The sequence below is a fragment of the Alosa alosa genome, chromosome 17 (assembly GCF_017589495.1).
Source record: "Alosa alosa isolate M-15738 ecotype Scorff River chromosome 17, AALO_Geno_1.1, whole genome shotgun sequence".
Taxonomy (NCBI): domain Eukaryota; kingdom Metazoa; phylum Chordata; class Actinopteri; order Clupeiformes; family Clupeidae; genus Alosa; species Alosa alosa.
The window spans coordinates 2,744,944-2,764,943 of record NC_063205.1 but is presented as its reverse complement, the minus strand read 5'-3'; the positions used below and the strand labels follow the sequence as shown (position 1 = coordinate 2,764,943).

The 20,000-nt window shown below is 46.0% G+C and overlaps 2 protein-coding genes across 2 annotated transcripts in view; one reads left to right on the top strand and one right to left on the bottom strand.

Annotated features, from left to right (window-relative positions):
* The window catches only part of gucy2g (guanylate cyclase 2g), a 41,691-nt gene extending 26,365 nt beyond the window's left edge, over positions 1-15,326 (bottom strand). Inside the window, exons 1-10 of the mRNA XM_048268764.1 lie at positions 15,312-15,326; positions 14,793-15,116; positions 11,466-11,814; positions 10,579-10,703; positions 8,096-8,278; positions 7,394-7,456; positions 3,408-3,492; positions 3,117-3,252; positions 2,910-3,013; positions 2,054-2,220 (exon numbers count right to left, since the gene is read on the bottom strand). Of these exons, the coding sequence (XP_048124721.1) occupies positions 2,054-2,220; positions 2,910-3,013; positions 3,117-3,252; positions 3,408-3,492; positions 7,394-7,456; positions 8,096-8,278; positions 10,579-10,703; positions 11,466-11,814; positions 14,793-15,116; positions 15,312-15,326 (1,551 nt within the window). The remainder of the gene's footprint in view (positions 1-2,053; positions 2,221-2,909; positions 3,014-3,116; positions 3,253-3,407; positions 3,493-7,393; positions 7,457-8,095; positions 8,279-10,578; positions 10,704-11,465; positions 11,815-14,792; positions 15,117-15,311) is intronic.
* Positions 15,327-19,918: 4,592 nt separating this feature from the next.
* Positions 19,919-20,000, top strand: part of acsl5 (acyl-CoA synthetase long chain family member 5) — a 35,416-nt gene continuing 35,334 nt past the window's right edge. The window contains exon 1 of the mRNA XM_048267352.1: positions 19,919-20,000. This exon is cut by the window's right edge and continues 23 nt beyond it. The gene's annotated coding sequence lies outside the window, so the exon portion shown is untranslated.

The following is a 20,000-nucleotide window of genomic DNA, read 5'->3' as shown; positions in this document are numbered from 1 at the left end:
GCACGCGACGATACACACACACACACACAGATCAAAGTCTCACCTTTTTATGCCCTTCTCATGATTGACTGACTGACTTTCTCTACACCTCTCGATTTGAATCATCTCAATATGTGTAAATATTGAAATGTTTACTTTCTGCTGTTGGTTGTGTACCTGTAGCTCCTCTGTCAGTATACCCATGTGTACACACACACACACACACACACACACACACACACTTCATCTGTCAGTATACCCATGTGTACACACACACACACACACACACACACACACACCATCTGTCAGTATACCCATGTACACACACACACACACACACACACACACTTCATCTGTCAGTATACCCATGTGTACACACACACACACACACACACACACACACACATCTGTCATATACCCATGTATACACACACACACACACACACACACACACACACACACACACACATCATCTGTCAGTATACCCATGTGTACACACACACACACACACACACACACACACACACACACTTCATCTGTCAGTATACCCATGTGTACACACACACACACACACACACACTTCATCTGTCAGTATACCCATGTGTACACACACACACACACACACACACACACACACACACACTTCATCTGTCAGTATACCATGTGTACACACACACACACACACACACACACACACACACACACACACACTGTACACACGCACGCACGCACGCACACACACACACACACATGCACACACGCACGCACGCACGCACGCACGCACGCACACACACACACACACCACACACGCACGCACACACACACACCGCACGCACGCACCGCAAGCACGCACACACACACACGCACACACACATGTACACACGCACGCACGCACGCATACACACACACACACAGATCAAAGTCTCAATCTTTTATGCCCTTTCTCATGATTGACTGACTGACTTTCTCTACACCTCTCGATTTGAATCATCTCAATATGTGTAAATATTGAAATGTTTACTTTCTGCTGTTGGTTGTGTACCTGTAGCTCATCTGTCAGTATACCCATAAAATACACACACACACACACACACACACACACACACACACTTCATCTGTCAGTATACCCATGTGTACACACACACACACACACACACACACACACACACACACACACACACACACACACACTTCATCTGTCAGTATATGTGTGCCACACACACACACACACACACACACACACACACACACACACACACACTTCATCTGTCAGTATACCCATGTGTACACACACACACACACACACACACACACACACACACACTTCATCTGTCAGTATACCCATGTGTACACACACACACACACACACACACATCTGTCAGTATACACAACACACACTTCATCTGTCAATAATATCAGTATATACCCATGTGTACACACACACACACACACACACACTTCATCTGTCAGTATACCCATGTGTACACATATCATAATAATAATAATAATAATAACACACACAACACACATCTCATCTGTCAGTATACCCATGTGTACACACACATAACACACACACACTTCATCTGTCAGTATTACTCCATGTGTACAATAATAACACACACCACATCAATATCATCATTGATTATTAGACATCATCAATAATAATAATACCCCATCTGTCAGTATAATTTCATGTAGAAGATAATATCAATATCATCATCATCATCATTTCTCTTCATCTTGAAACCATATTACACACACACACACACTTCATCTGTCAGTATACTCATGTAGTTTCACCAGTGATTGTATTTTCTTCACTTCAGCCCTCCCACCTGTAGGTTCACCTGTCGTGTCATTTCACTTCAATCCCCCGCTCTCTCTCACCTATAGGTTCACCTGTGGTTTTATCACCTGTCATTTCTTCTTTCCCTTGGGGATCAATAAAGTATCTATCTATCTATCTATCTATCTATCTATTTATTTCCATCCTCCATTCTCTCTCACCTGTACTGTAGGTTCACCTGTGGTTTTATCACCTGTCATTTCACTTCAGTCCCCCGCTCTCTCTCACCTTGGGCTCTCTGATGATGGTGATGTCGCTGTAGGCGATCTGCCACCAGCGCTCGTCGTCCAGTCGCCCCTGGAGACGGACCTTCTGGAGGGTGAGGACAGTGATGAAGAGCAGGGCAGCTCCACCCATCAGAGGCAGCAGCACCAACAGGACCACCGTCACCTTATCTGGAGCAACCACGCACCAGACATCAGAGCCCTGTGTGTGTGTGTGTGTGTGCACCAGACATCAGAGCCGTGTGTGTGTGTGTGTGCACCAGACATCAGAGCCGTGTGTGTGTGTGTGCACCAGACATCAGAGCCGTGTGTGTGTGTGTGTGTGTGTGTGTGTGTGTGCACGTGTGTGCACCAGACATCAGAGCTGTGTGTGTGTGTGTGTGCACCAGACATCAGAGCTGTGTGTGTGTGTGCAGGTGTGCACCAGACACTGTGAGCCGGTGTGTGTCAGAGCCTGTGTGTGTGTGTGCACCAGACATCAGAGCCGTGTGTGTGTGTGTGCACCAGACATCAGAGCCGTGTGTGTGTGTGTGTGTGTGTGCACGTGTGTGCACCAGACATCAGAGCTGTGTGTGTGTGTGTGCACCAGACATCAGAGCTGTGTGTGTGTGTGTGTGTGTGCACCAGACATCAGAGCCGTGTGTGTGTGTGTGTGTGTGCACCAGACATCAGAGCCGTGTGTTTGTGTGTGTGTGTGTGTGTGTGTGTGTGTGTGTGCACCAGACATCAGATCCAATGAAGGTGATAACTCTCTTCCTTGGGCAGATTTAAATAATCACCTCTGGGTAAGAGTCTGTGTGTGTGTGTGTGTGTGTGTGTGTGTGTGTGTGTGTGTGTTTCATGGTTACGTGGAGCTTTACCATTGTACAGCCATTCACAGAGCTCGTTGTTGAAACCACAGAGTGGGTTGTCAGAAGGAAGCTTTCCCATTGGCCAGAACACTGACATGAACCTGGGCGTCTGCCTGCGACGCACAACAACACGTCACATCAACACCACCCAAAACAACAACAAGTAAACAGTGAAACAAATATATAAATAAACATAAACAAATCCCACTGCCTGACCTGAAGACCTTAGTTTGACTGTCGAAGTCCAGCACGGACACAAACTTGGTGGAGTCCCCATCGGGCTGCAGGTCGTACAGGGAGTAGTCCATATTCCTCTCCCCCTCCGCATCAAAGTGGACCAGTCCGGACGCTCCTGGAATGGAGAGGGAGATGGTCAGTTCTGACACACTGACCCGATCAGCGACCCTATGACCTCACCTCATGGACACACACATTCACATGTGTGTTTAATTATTAATAGTGTTTGGTTTACTGGTGGGTGTGCATGTGTGTGTGTGTGTGTGTTACCCTGAAAGCTGATGTCAGCCCTTTTCCGTTTCAGTCTCTTGAGGACTTCTCGTCCATCTCGTGGGTCCTTGCCATCGCTCACCACCTCCTTCATAGCCCCATGTATGCATAGAAGCACTCACAAGGCCATGCAGGTACTGCATGCCTAACTCACCTGTTCACACACACACACACACACACACACACACACCTCCTTCAGCCCCATGGCGTACAGAAGCACTGCGTCATGCAGGTACGCTGCATACAAACTCACCTGTTCACACACACACACACACACACACACACACACACACACCCTCCCTTCAGCCCCATGATGCATAGAAGCACTTCAAGGCCATGCAGGTATCGCTGCATAAACTCACCTGTTCACACACACACACACACACACACACACCTTCAGCCCCATGTATGCATAGAAGCACCAAGGCCATGCAGGTAGCTGCATACAAAACTCACCTGTTCACACACACACACACACACACACACACACACACACCCATTCCAGCCCCATGCATAGAAGACTACAAGGGCATGCAGGTATGCTGCATACCTAACTCACCTGTTCACACACACACACACACACACACACAATACACACCTCCTCCTTCAGCCCCATGACGACAGAAGCAGAAGCCATTCAAGGGCCATGCAGGCACGGCCTGCACAATGAACTCACCTGTTCACACACACACACACACACACACACACACACACCTTCCTTCAGCCCCCATGGCGCACAGAAGTTACTCAAGGGCCATGCAGGTAATGCTGCATAAACCTCACCTGTTCACACACACACACACACACACACACACATACACCACACACCTCCTTTCAGCCCCATGCATGACAGAAGCACCACTAAGGCCATGGTATCATTGCATACTTAACTCACCTGTTCACACACACACACACACACACACCTCCTTCAGCCCCATGGCGTACAGAAGCACTGCGTCATGCAGGTACGCTGCATACAAACTCACCTGTTCACACACACACACACACACACACACACACACACACACCTCCTAGCCCCATGGATGCATAGAAGACTCAAGGGCCATGCAGGTATCGCAGATACCTAACTCCACCTGTTCACACCAACACACACACACACACACACCCCCATGTATGCATAGAAGCACCCATGCAGGTAATGCTTGCATACTAACTCACCTGTTCAACACACATACACACACCTCCTTCAGCCCCATGCATACATAAAGCCTCAAGGCCATGTTCATACAATAATACACACACACACACACACACACACACACACACACACACCCTCCTTCAGCCCCATGATGCACAGAAGACCAAGGCCATGCAGGTACTGCATACGAACTCACCTTGTTCACACTACTACTACCACACACACACACATTAATTCCTCCTTCAGCCCCAGAAGACTGCAGGTACGATAAGAAGTTCACACACACACACCACACACCTGCCCTTCAGCCCCATGGCGTACAGAAGCACTGCGTCATGCAGGTACGCTGCATACGAACTCACCTGTTCACACACACACACACCTCCTTCAGCCCCATGGCGTACAGAAGCACTGCGTCATGCAGGTACGCTGCATACTTAACCTAACCTGTTCCCACAACGTTCACACACACACACACACACACACACACCTCCCCAGCCCCATGATGCATAGAAGCATCTTTCACACAGGCCATGCAGGGTATCGCTGCATAAGAACCCACCTTGTTCACACACACACACACACACACACCACACACACACACACCCCTCCTCCAGCCCTCATGGCGTATTGGTGAAGCACAAGGGCATGCAGGTATCGCAATGCATACCTCACCCGTTCTGTTCACACACACACACACACACACACACACACACACACACACACCCTCCTTCCAGCCCCATGTATGCATAGAAGCACTCACAAGGCCATGCAGGCACGCTTGCATACAAACTCCCACCCTGTTCACACTAACACACACACCTCCTTTCAGCCCCATGTATGCATAGAAGCATAAAGGCCATGCAGGTATCTTGCATAATTTAACTCACCTGTTCACACACATACACACACCCTCCTCTTCAGCCCCATGACAGCATAGAAGACTAACATGCAGGTATCGCTGCATGTAAAACTCACTGTTCACACACACACACACACACACACACACACACACACACACACCTCCTCTTCACAGGGCCATGCAGGCATAGAGACTGCATACAAACAGGTATCACCTTGTATACAAACACACACACACACACACACACACACACACACCTCCTTTCAGCCCCATGTATGCATAGAAAGACCAAGGCCATGCAGGTACGCTGCATACTTAACCTCACCTGTTCACACACACACACACACACACACACCTCTTCAGCCCCATGTATGCATAGAAGCACTAACTGGCCATGGTGGTAATGCTTGCATAATGAACCCCACCTGTTCACACACACACACACACACACACACACACACACACACCACACACCTCCTTCAGCCCCATGATCGCATAGAAGCACTACAAGGGCCATGCAGGTATCTTGCATGTAACTCCACCTGTTCACACACAACACACACACACACACACACACACACCTCCTTTCAGCCCCATGGCTGCATAGAAGCACTAAGGGCCATGCAGGTAATGCTGCATACCTAACTCACCTGTTCACACACACACACACACACACACACACACACACACACCCTTCAGCCCCATGTATGCATAGAAGCACTCACACAGCCATGCAGGTATCGCTTGCATACAAACTCACCTGTTCACACACACACACACACACACACCTCCTTCAGCCCCATGTATGCATAGAAGCACTGCAAGGCCATGCAGGTACGCTTGCATACTAAACTCACCTTGTTCACACACACACACACACACACACACACACACACACACTTCAGCCCTTTTTCTGTCCTATGTATGCATAGAAGACTAAGGCCATGCAGGTAATGCTTGCATACTTAACTCACCTTGTTCACACTAACAACACACACACCTCCTTCAGCCCCATGTTAACTGCACACACATACACAAGTCTCATGTATGCATACAGAAGCAAGGCGTCATGCAGGTACGCTGCATACGAACTCACCTGTTCACACACACACACACACACACACACACACACACACACACACACCTCCTTCAGCCCCATGGCATAGAAGATCAAGAAGGCACGCTTGCATACAAACTCACCTGTCCACACACACACACACACACACACACACCTACCCCAGGTATCCACACAAGGCCATGCAGGCACGCTGCATACGAACTCACCTGTTCACACACACACACACACACACAGCCCCACACACACACACCTCCTTCAGCCCCACACCTGTTCACACACACACACACACCTCCTCCAGCCCCATGCATGCAGGTATCGGGCCATGCAGGTACGCTGCATACGAACTCACCTGTTCACACACACACACACACACACACACACACCTCCTTCAGCCCCATGGCGTACAGAAGCACTGCGTCATGCAGGTACGCTGCATAAGAACTCACCTGTTCACACACACACACACACACACACACACACACACACACCTCCTTCAGCCCCATGATGCATACAAGCACCAAGGGCCATGCAGGTATCGCTTGCATAATTAACCCCACCTGTTCACACACACACACACACACACACACACACACACACACCTCCTTCAGCCCCATGGCGTACAGAAGCACTGCGTCATGCAGGTACGCTGCATACGAACTCACCTGTTCACACACACACACACACACACACACACACCTCCTTCAGCCCCATGGCGTACAGAAGCACTGCGTCATGCAGGTACGCTGCATAAGAACTCACCTGTTCACACACACACACACACACACACACACTCCTTCAGCCCCATGGCGTACAGAAGCACTGCGTCATGCAGGTACGCTGCATACGAACTCACCTGTTCACACACACACACACACACACACACACACCTCCTTCAGCCCCATGGCGTACAGAAGCACTGCGTCATGCAGGTACGCTGCATAAGAACTCACCTGTTCACACACACACACACACACACACACCTCACCTTCAGCCCCATGGGCGCATACAGAAGCACTGTTCACACACACACACACACACACACACCTCATGCAGAAGACCATCGCCATGCATACTTAACTCACCTGTTCACACACACACACACACACACACACACCACCCTTCAGCCCCATACATGGAACACTCACTTGTTCGTCATGCAGGCATAAGAACTCACCTGTTCACACACACACACACACACACACACACACACACACACACACACACACACACCTCCTTCAGCCCCATGGCTTAGCCCCATGGCACCTGCATAAGAACTCACCTGTTCACACACACATGCTTCAGGCCCATGCATAGAAGCTAATGCAGGTAATGAACTCACCTGTTCACACACACACACACACACACACACACTCCCCTTCAGCCCCATGATGCATAGAAGACCAAGGCCATGCAGGCACGGCATACAGAACTCACCTGTTCACACACACACAAACCTCATATTGCAACACTATGCTAACTTATGCCACTACTAACTTAATGATTTATAAGGAGTTCTGAATGTGTGTGTGTGTGTGTGTGTGTGTGAGAGAGAGAGAGAAAGTGGTGTCTGTCTCTCCTGTGTTACCTACCTCTACCTCAGAGGTCAGGTTGCTGTGGAATGGGGCATCAGTCAACCTGGCGTGGACCTGCTGGAAGAAGTCATAGTACTCGTAGCCCTCGTAGGTCTTCTGGGCGATGACGAAGACCATGCCGAAGGCCCGCGCAGAGCTCTGGTCTCCGTCCTTACTCAAGGCACACTTCCACAGGTTGTCCTGAAGCATGAGACACCAGCTTTTTAATCCACACAGAGACCAGCTGATAGACCAGCAGCAGAGACCAGCTGATAGACCAGCAGCAGAGTCCAGCTGATAGACCAGCATCAGAGACCTGCTTATAAACCAGCTGATAGACCAGCAGCAGAGACCAGCTGATAGACCAGCAGCAGAGACCAGCTGATAGACCAGCAGCAGAGTCCAGCTGATAGACCAGCATCAGAGACCTGCTCATAAACCAGCTGATAGACCAGCAGCAGAGACCAGCTGATAGACCAGCAGCAGAGACCAGCTGATAGACCAGCAGCAGAGTCCAGCTGATAGACTAGCATCAGAGACCTGCTCATAAACCAGCTGATAGACCAGCAGCAGAGACCAGCCGGTGGAACAGCAGCAGAGACCAGCTGATAGACCAGCAGCAGAGTCCAGCTGATAGACCAGCATCAGAGACCTGCTTATAAACCAGCTGATAGACCAGCAGCAGAGACCAGCCGGTGGAACAGCATCAGATACCAGCTGATAGAGGAGCATCAGAGACCAGCTGATAGACACAAGAGCTAGAAATGTCTGGTTAGTCTGGTTTAATAGGCTGTAGTTCTAGCTTAATAAAGAGATGTGATTGGTTGCTAGTACAGGAATCAGCTGACATCCAAACAGTCCTTAAAGAGCTTGTTTGTGGATCTACGGTATGTGCTAAGCAACAGGTGAACATAGACTTTGTAGTTCTACTCTGGGTCTACAGGGGAACCTTCAAGGGCAATTTCTGCTTTTTTTTTCAGCCTGGGGCCCTGTAGTTAGATGTCTGCGAGTACTTTCATTAGGGACAAAAACAACAGAAATCCATTTTATTTTAAACTAGCTAGCTTGCTAAAACCAGCAGCACGTTTGTAAAGGAACAGTTGACTATAATGGCTATCATCAAAGTAAACTGCTGTTTGGCCACTAACAAGGCTCAACATTACAAGTGTCCATGGACTGGATCCCTATTGAGATTTACATATGCCTTCCAACACAAGAAAGAAACTTAGCCCCCATATGAAGTTGACATTAGCCTATGCCCTCCATGAAGTTGATGTTAGCCTACTATGCCCCCATATGAAGTTGACGTTAGCCTACTATGCCCCCATATGAAGTTGACGTTAGTCTATGCCCCCATATGAAGTTGACGTTAGTCTAAGCCCCCACTGTAGGTGCTTAGCCTGCTAGTTTAGCTAGCTCAATATTGAACAGATATGCATTGTTTTTTGTCCCTAATGAAAGGACCTACAGTAAAGACATCTAGCAGTTGGCTCAAGTTGAAAAATGGCTGAATTCTCCTGAAGGTTCTCTTAGTTCTTCCCTGGTTCTAAAGAGAGTCATCCAATCCTTATAAGAACATCTCTGAGAAAGTACAGTAGGCCTACATGCAAAGCAGGTAACTATGGAGGCTTTGTAGTTCTACTCTGGGTCTACAGGGGAGCCTTAAGGGTTCCTCCAGTTCCCCTTTGGTTCTAAAGAGAAACCTTAAAGGTTCCTCCAGGTCTCTTTGCCAAGAAGCTGACAGCCAAAAGGTTCCCAAAAGAGTTCCACTGTTACCTTATATCATCCAGGTTTAAACAGAACATTTAGCACATCCATGATAAGAACAATGGAAACAATCCTTTCAGATGTTTCTTGGCACTATTAAAAGGTCTGCTTAGAACCCACAAAGACCTGTGTGGAACTCTTTTGGCTCACAGCCATATCACAAAGAGTTTTGCAGAAGCAACCTTTGAGTATTATTAATAGAAAGATATTTCCATATCGTCACCTTCCTAAAATAATGGCATAAGTCTTTTTTTCCAGATTTTTCAGAAAACACAAAAAAGTTAACCAAAAAAATTGAGTGATGATGATTAAGGCAAAACAAAATGTTTGTCAAAATTGACTTGTGCCATTATTTAAGTATAAGACGATATGATGTTCCCTTATCATGAGGAAATATTGCACAGCAACCAAACTATGGTATCCTGCTCTGAGACTTTCATGAAAGCTTTACATTGTGTGCAATGCATACCAGCATCCAGGCTATATAACTGCACGTGAAATAGCATATTATACAGTAGTTAACATGCATTAATTTGAGCCACATGAGTGCAATGCCGTGTCTTAGTCTGGTGTGTGGAGGCACAGAGGGTGGCATGCTTTGTTGTTGTGTTTGTTTGATTGTGTTACTGAGTCACAGTGTCGGATCAGAACAGTCATACTCATGGAGGTGGCTGTGCAGGTGACGTCTCAGCTACGGGACGTCTCAGGTGCGCCTGGCGTTCGTGACGACTCACCAGACTGCCACTGACCTCAAACTGCTGGACGAGGATGAAGACGTACTCGCCCGACATCAAGCCCTGCCACTGCGCCTCCTGGAACAGGGCAGTAGAGTCCTCCGCATTGGTCAACACCACGATCACTGCAGGGCAGAAACACACACACACACACACACACACATGTGAACACACACATACATGTACACACAAAACACACACATGTAAACACACACATTCCCACATACACACACACACATGTAAACACACACACACACACACACACATGTAAACACACACACACACACACACACGTAAACACACGCACACACACACGCACACACATGTGAACACACACACACACACTTACAAATACAAATTGAGCGACACGTACAAATCCCCTTAGGAATCAATAAAGTATCTATCTATCTATCTATCTATCTATCTATCTATGTATCTATCTATCTATGTATCTATCTATCTATCTATCTATCTATCTATCTATCTATCTTTTTTACTAGGCACCCTGAAACACACAGGCTACTCTGTGAAACAGGAACGCTCACATACATCTTACAGTTTTTCTCAGTCGCTTTGGTGCTTTTCTCAGATCAGAATGAAAATTCTCATAACTATTAGTTCAACCTCCACAACATTTAGTCATTTGTGCACATCATAGTAGCAATTTCTCCTTTCCTCTGAACAAATTGCAAATGCTTTTGAACAAGTATCAGCTGCTTTGTCATGTCAGTCAAGATGAACTATACTTATGGATGCATTTCATTGCTTGAGTCATTACATACAAAATTGGTGAACTAGTTATCAAATTCTGTAAAATGTCACAAACTACACACAGTGTTTGGTTCTGTGTGTGCGTGTGTGTGTGTGTGTGTGTGTTGAGATGATACCCCTAGCGACGGTTGCTATGTATCTGATGTTTTTCTGGACGAGTGCATCGTTGCTGGTGTCGAACTTGACGGCTGCTGTCACAGTCTTGCTCTCCTGTAGCTCCTCCTCCACGGCCTTCCACAACGCGTCCACCCTGTTCCACGAGTTGGAGTCCGCACCACCCCCCAACAACGCAACATGGTTCCACCCAAAAAAGTCTAGAGCCTTGACCAGGACCTCACCAATCCTCTTGAGCGGGGGGACCACCTTGATGTAGGTGTCGTAGACGGCAGCATTGTCCATTTTCTGAGACTGGCCCACGAAGCCAAATATGGGGATGTCCCAGCAGGAAGCGAGAAGGCCTGTGACCTGACACACACACACACACACACACACACACACACACACACACACACACATCCACACATCACCAGCCAGGCTTATCACACATAAACATACAGTCTCAGTGTTTATCACACATAAACACGCATCAGTTGTTTATACGCATCAGTTGTATATAGTCTTCCAGTAACTATATGCATGTGACAATAAACTTCCTTGTATCCTTGTATCCTTGTATCAGCAACCTGGTTTATCACACACAAACACCCATCTTAGACATGACACACACACACGCACACACCATCTTAACGCATGACACCTGCACGCACACCCATCTTGGACGCATGACACACACACACACGCCCATCTTAGACACACCCATCTCGAGCTCACGTTTATCTCCGGGCTACGTTTATCACGGTGATAAAAAAGGCAGCAGAGAGTGGCGTCTGCGTCTTCTATTTTTTAAAGAGCATTCTCAGGAAATGCTTTGTTTATATGAAGATGCAAGGTATGTGATGATTGATTGGATATTCCAGACCCGCTGGGTGGTGGGGTGATAGAACTCGATGCGTCAGCAGAACATTCTAATTTGACAGTTTAGCCAGAGAGGTAATCAAGGATCTTTGGTTTAGCCCGTTTATCACAGAGGCATAACCTAGTTAGTCTTCAAAACTCTACACTCTGGAAGGAGTCTTCAGATTTGTCGTCTTCAAGCCCGAAGCGGTGCCGATGTAAGCGAAAGGCACTTATGATCAAATATTTTGTCATCTTCCTTAGCAATCGTTCTCATATAAAGCGGCCCTTAGACATGAACTCCATTAACTGAAAGGAGCACGTCAACTTATGTAGACTACCCCAGAGTTGCATGAGAGTATTACAAACCCTTCACTTCTCTGTGTGTGCAATAATCCAGTTGGACACTGTTAGCCTAGCTTAGCATGATTCACTGGAAGTTACAGTAATTACACCAGTTAGCCTAGCTTAGCATGATTCACTGGAAGTTACAGTAATTACACCAGTTAGCCTAGCTTAGCATGATTCACTGGAAGTTAGATACACCAGTTAGCCTAGTTTAGCATAATTCACTGGATGTTAGATACACCAGTTAGCCTAGCTTAGCATAATTCACTGGAAGTTAGATACACCAGTTAGCCTAGTTTAGCATAATTCACTGGAAGTTAGTTACACCAGTTCGCCTATATCAGAGAATGTCTAATAAGGGGAGAACCGCCACTCTCAGGAAACTTCCGGTTTCTGAACTGGTTGCAGTTCCTTTTCTGGTTCCACATGAGGGCGCTCACGAATTAGTGCAGAATTAATGGAGGGCTATGGAGCTGTACCCCTCAAATCCACTTTTCTCAGGATATCATTTTTTGCCCAGAAATTTGAATGTTGCATGCGAAAGAGGGGACAGAGAAAATACACACCGCTGAGTATTATATTTTTTGAGTCACTTATTTGTTCTAAAAAGCCTTTCAAATACGTCAATGATGTCATTCATTAGCAGACAGCTAGTGTGTTGTGGGCAACAATGACCCAACCTGTAAGAAATCGAAAGGACGTAAGTACTCGTTCATTCAACTTTTGACCTAAAATCCATTGTGAGCTTGCAGAAACCACAATCAAATCTTCGATTTTTCAACAACAACCAGGTGAAAGAGACAAATTTAGCCGTCTAGCTCAATAGACCCCATTGTTTTGCACTTATTAAGTCGCCCCTAGCGGAACTGCAACAGATTGCAGGTACAATGGAGTTAATAGGGAGTGATCCGGTTCTCCGTAAACGGGCTCTGCCTATATCTTCCTTTAGCTAGCTGTAAGTTAACTGGTGTAGGCCTATTACCTGTTAGCTGGCTAACTAGTTTAACCTGGTGTATCCTTTTATTATGATCATGAACTCCATTAACTTAAGACAACTTACACAACTCAGTACAAGTGGAAATATCCAAAGGAGGGTGAATACTTTTTATAGACACCGTATGTGCGTGTGTGTGAGTGTATATATGTGTTTGTGTGTGTGTGATGTATGTATGTGTATGTATGTGTGTGTGTCTGTGTATGTGTATGTGTGTTTTTGTGTATGTATGTGTATGTGTGTTTTTGTGTATGTATGTGTATGTATGTATGTGTGCAGGGCCTGAAGTTAACTTTTTTGGTCACCAGCCACTTTGTGGATTTTGAATTCCACCTGCCACAGAGGTTTTTTACCAGCCAAAAGTTTTTCCTGCCTAAAATAAAGGTGAATGACTCAGAAAATGCATAAGAATGGTTCTTGAACTTGTACAGAATACAAATTAAACTCCTGTCGAGTTATTAACCAACTTAATCTCATTTATGACTAGACCTTTATAATGACTTACAACTGTATCTGACATGGTGTGACAGGCATTTACTTGTAGAATAGAAAATAACAGAAATACAAACAGCCAATCATCTCACTGATCACTACAATGTATCTCTTCGGTTTTATCGTCATACACCAGCCAGTCTCCAGTTTCCATTTCAAATTAAAACGTTGTTTTTTATCTTTTTTTGAGTCGTCCTCATCTTTTTCTGTAACAGCCAGCGGCCTCTTCACCCCGGCTATATGCCGCCACATTTTATTTCAAATATCCAAGAAAATGGCAGCTTGGCGGGCTTGCTTAACAAAAACAATAGGCTACGTGATTGGCCAACAACACAACACTTGCTCAGTCTTATTGGCTACTCGCCAACGTGGCAGGTAGATTGACAGTTTCACCCGCCAATCACAAAAGTTACCTGCATTTGGCATGTGGGTGGGTGCCAATTTCATGCCCTGTATGTGTGTGTGTGTGTGTGTGTGTGTGTGTGTGTGTGTTTATGTGTGTGTGTCTGTGCATGTGTGTATTTGTATGTGTGTGTGTGTGTGTGTGTGTGTGTGTGTGTATGTGTATGTGTATGTGTGTGTGTGTGTGTGTCTGTGCATGTGTGTATTTGTATGTATGTGTGTGTGTGTGTGTGTGTGTGTGTGTAAAACTCACCTCAGCCTCCTCTGGGCATGGCGGTCCAAACAGTGCAGAGATGTTCCTCTCCCAGTGCAGGTCTATGAAGGAGCGGAGTGCAGCCTTGGCATCACACCTGGTGTCCGCAAAGGCCACCTCCAGCGTCAGGTTACCTAGCAACGCGCGGTTGGAGTTGACCCTCTCGACGGCCAGCGTAGCAGCCGAGCCCAGGCGTCGCGCGCTAAACGGGAACGAGGCGTTAAGCGGCGCCTGGAAGCCCAGGACGAGGCGGCCGGTGGGGTCAGCGCGGAGCCGCGCCACTGACGTCCACACACACAGCAACAGGAGGACAGCGACAGCCCTCTGGACACACACACCCATCACACCGACTCACACACTCGCATTGGCAGGTGTGCTCCACACACACCTGCATTTATACTGATCATCACCCCACCCCCTGCCCTCCTGTGAACAGCTCACCCCCCACTCTCACACACACACACACACCCCAGGGAAATTAAGGCTCATTAAATGAGCTTAATGCAGAGCAGCAGGCACCTGCAAGAGAACCATGATGTTCTCATTTTTGGGAAGCAGAGAGATTATGCAGCATTGCATAAGTTGTCAGAATGGCAACACACACACACAAACACACATACACACACACTCTTTACACTGACTGATATGGACACATCACAATTTCAATGCATGTTAGGTAGCTTTCATTTTAGACCAAGCTCTTGTGTACGTAGTAAACCATCAGCGATGACCAATATTCTGTATGTGTCGTACTATAAAGATGACCAATATTCTGTACGGGTCGTCCTATAAAGAGGACTTGAGTGGTCGAAACATGAACGCCTGAAAGCCACATAATGTCAGACATTATTAAAATATTTTTTAATTTTGACATAACTATTTTTAGAAACTTTTTATTCACAACCCCAACACAGAAAAAGTTGGGATGTTGTGTAACATGCAAATAAAAACAGAATGTGAAAATCTGCAAATCTCCTAAACTTATACATAGCTGCAAAAAGGACAGACAACATATCAGATGTTGAAAATGACAAATCTGACTATTTCATGAAAAAAAAATATATATTTGCATTTTACACATCTGTGGTGGTATGGAGGTGCATTAGTGCCTATGGCATGGGCATCTTGCACATCTGGCAAGGCACAATCAATTCGGAATGATGTGTACAGGTTTTGAGCAACATTTACTGCCATCCAGGCAATGTATTTTCAGGGAAGACCTTGTATATTTCAGGAAAACAATGCCAAAATGACACATATTTCTCCATAGAGGTAGACTCCAGGGGCTTTATTACAGAAAAATATCCTAACTGCTTGTCCTATCTTACTGTAACTTAAGTTTCAAAGATAGGAAAACTCCTATCTTCCTATTACAGAAACAGTTCCTAAACTCATGGCTGTGTCCTATCTTGTCTCAGACCTCCTATCTTATCTTAACTTAAGAAATCCTAACAACTGTCAGTTAGATTTTTAAATCGGCAAACTGCCTTTCATGCCTGTTTCTATGATTAGAATGTCAGGTTGCAAAGACGGTGTTCTAAAGAATCTTTGACAGATGGTTGCTCAATATGGACAAACCATAATATCAGAGACAAAATAGTATGCCTAGACAGGACGATTGCTGATTAAAAAATCTAACTGAGCCCTAGAGAGAGATTGGTTAGGCCTATATTCATGTAGGAAGCAAGAGGGTGTGTCAATATTCATTTGATGTGCAGGATAAAAAGATGAAAAACAAAAATATATTAAAAATAATAAATAATAGTCTAATATATATTTGTTATAAATGTTTTAAAACACATAGCTTATACATTTTATATTACTTGTCAAGGTTCAGTAGCAGGGAATTCACGTGGAACCATCGCAATTCTGTTAAGCCCGCCCACTGACTCTATACACAATGTGATTGGCCTGACCAGAGTTTGGTTTTCCAGTTCACAAGCCAACAGAGAGTTGCTAGGCGACCCTGGCTGCAAATTACATTGGCTGCCGCTAGGGTGCGTCTAGATTTCTAGGCTAGTATGTATAAGTATACTCTTACATTGGCTGCCGCTATAGGGTGCGTCTAGATTTCTAGGCTAGTATGTATAAGTATACTCTTACATTGGCTGCCGCTATAGGGTGCGTCTAGATTTCTAGGCTAGTATGTATAAGTATACTCTTCCCCATTTGATGTATATGCTGCATATGAAACACCTAACGTAAAAGGTAGTAAACCATCAGCGATGACCAGTGGGTTTTGCAAAAGGTCATTTTGTAATGTGAGGGGCCTGTCCTGTTATTTCCCTGAGTGTGTGAAATACGACATCACAAAGCCAATCATTTATTGGGTCACACTATTTCCATGAATCTCTATGTTCCTGTGGTGAGGTGGCTAGAGGTGATTAAAGTCATCTGCCATAAAGCTTAACTTAAGATCTGATCAACGATAATAACACATATTGTACCCCATACACACACACAATAGGCTAATATAAATGTCGGTGAAAGGTCAATGTCAATGTCAAATGTCAAATTTATTTATAAAGCGCATTTACAGACGGCTTAGCCGCACCAAAGTGCTTCACAATAAAGTGCAATAAATAAAAACAGGAGGCACAAAAACAAAACAAAAAGGGCTGCAGTTCAAATAAATTAAGAAAAGCAGAAAAAGAACATTTCAAACTAAACACTGGGGCATAAAGGAGACACTAGCCAAAGGCAAGTGAAAAGAGGTGGGTCTTTAAAAGGGACTTAAAAACATTTAGAGACTGAGCTGAACGGATGTGGAGGGGCAGGGGGGCAGTTCCAGAGTCTAGGGGCTGTCCCCCCTAGTTTTCAGCCTCGCCCTGGGTTCTTCCAGCCGCAGTTGGTCTGCTGACCGTAGTGCTCTGGAAGGGGAATGGTGGTGTAGAGGATCAGACAGGTAGGTGGGGGCCAGACCATGGAGAGATTTGTATACAGTTAAGAGGAGAGGAAAGGTGAACTTTGATAGCTGTGGTGTTGCTTTAAACTGCACAGAGAACCTTTGGAGTGTGTAATCTGCAACTGATAGCAAACTCAAGGATGACAGAAGAGTTCAAGACACACACTATTCAGACTGCCTCAGTGTGTGTGTGTGTGTGTGTGTGTGTGTGTGTGTGTGTGTGTGTTCGGTCAACTCTGACCTAATGCCCTTTGCTAGGCATGTTCAGTAATCAGACACACCTGACAATCAGACAGTTTAGTCGTGTGTGTGTGTGTGTGTGTGTGTTGGAAGTGTCCCAAGATGACCCCAAGTGTATCAGTATAATGCCTGCACCCACATGTGCCATGAGAAGAGTGACCATGATCTTGGTCTTGGTTGAACTGGCCAAAGCTGAGGTTCACCTGGACATCTATTTTTAAGTTTTTAAGTTAAGCACACACATAGTTACACACACACACACACACACACACACGGACACAGAGGGTTTTTCCAGCGATGCCACACACACGCTGTGGCAGAGGTTGCTTTAGCGTAGAACATGCGGTTAAAATGCACACCTAGTGAGAGGGCGTGTCGGTGACGTTTCTTTCGTGCGTCCATGTGGCGGGGGCACTTATGATGCCCTAATAATAAACTTAAATGCCAGTGTCATGATGGAGTGGCATAGTGCTGTCCAGAAAATCTCCGACCTGGAAGGACACAGACATCACAGAGCCAGACCTACTGTCCATCAGGGCAGACAGCGTTGTGATAGAACACATGAAGGGAACGGCAAGACACGTTGCTGTACTACAACTGCATGGCAAGGCCAAATGAATTCAGAAGACCAAATCATCATAAGCAGAAGGCGCTGAAAAGGCAGTAGCCTACAACGACGTCGTTGTTGACAATAACAGGAGTATTTAATAAATTGTTAGCCAACGTCTCTGTTCATTGATAGCCTTCTCATGACCTCACTGCTGAGCCCGATATTTGTTGAGAGTGAATATGCCCAGAGAAAATGAAAACTAAGAAAACCCAACTTTGTTCCAAGCTCCTAAGTATAAGTATAAGTATATATCTCTGCATTTATCCCAATCTGTGAATTAGTGAAACACACTCAGCACACAGTGAGGTGAAGCACACACTAATCCCAGCACAGTGAGCTGCCTGCATCAACAGCGGCACTCGGGGAGCAGTGAGGTGCCTTGCTCAAAGGCACTTCAGCCGTGCCTACTGGTCGGGGGTTCGAACCGGCAACCCTCCGGTTACAAGTCCGAAGCGCTAACCAGCGCTAACCCTCCTTAGCCGAACCGGCAACCCTCCGGTTACAAGTCCAAAGCGCTAACCAGCGCTAACCCTCCTTACGTCTAAATGCAATAGACACATGGGGAGAGGATGCTTTTGGAAAAATAAACCATGAAAAAACGAACCACTTCACTGTTATGTTAGTATTTTGTTTGTTGTTTAAAAAAAAAACTGAATTGGCTGGTACCATAAAGCCTAGAAGTTCGTGCATGCTCTCTCCAACGCAAACCAGATTTGGGTTCCATAGTAATTCTGCTACATAACATTGATAACAGATAAATGTGTTTATTTGAAGCACACATACAAATACTGTAGGTCAGCTTCAAGTATGCACACTTACGTGACTACTTAAGTATTAGCCTATGCACAATACATTTTTCTTCTTTAGCCTACATAATGCATACATTTTGTAAACAAACAGCAGCTGTGACAGCGGCCGCATATATTCTGCGTCATATGTCGCCTCTTGTGAAGTCTACAAGCCCCCACCCCTCACTCGACAACCACATGGAGATTCTGTAATGTGCGTGTATGTCGTTCACACATAGGTCCGTATAAGGTCAGTATAAGGTCTGCAGGTCTTGTGTGTGTGAGGGGGGGTATGTGTGTGGGTGTGCGTGTGTATGTGTGTGCGTGTGTGTGCGTGTGTGTGTGTGTGTGTGTGTGTTTATGTGTGTGTTTATGTGTGTGTGTGTGTGTGTGTGTGTGTGTATGTAAGTGTGTGGGTGTGTGTATGTGTGTGTGTCATTACAGTAACACTGAGTTAGTGAGTGTTTGGAGACAGTGTGTGGGTGTGTGTGGGTGTGTTCTGAAGTACAGCAGTTCTGCAGTGCATTGTGTAACGTCATCAGCACACAGATAATAGCAGCGGTTCAAAGGTCACCAGGAGCAAAACTAAGATGAAAAGGTCCACTGCAGCATCCACTGTCTTCATTCATCCTGGACAGCTGACAGCAGTGGACACTCGTCCGAAC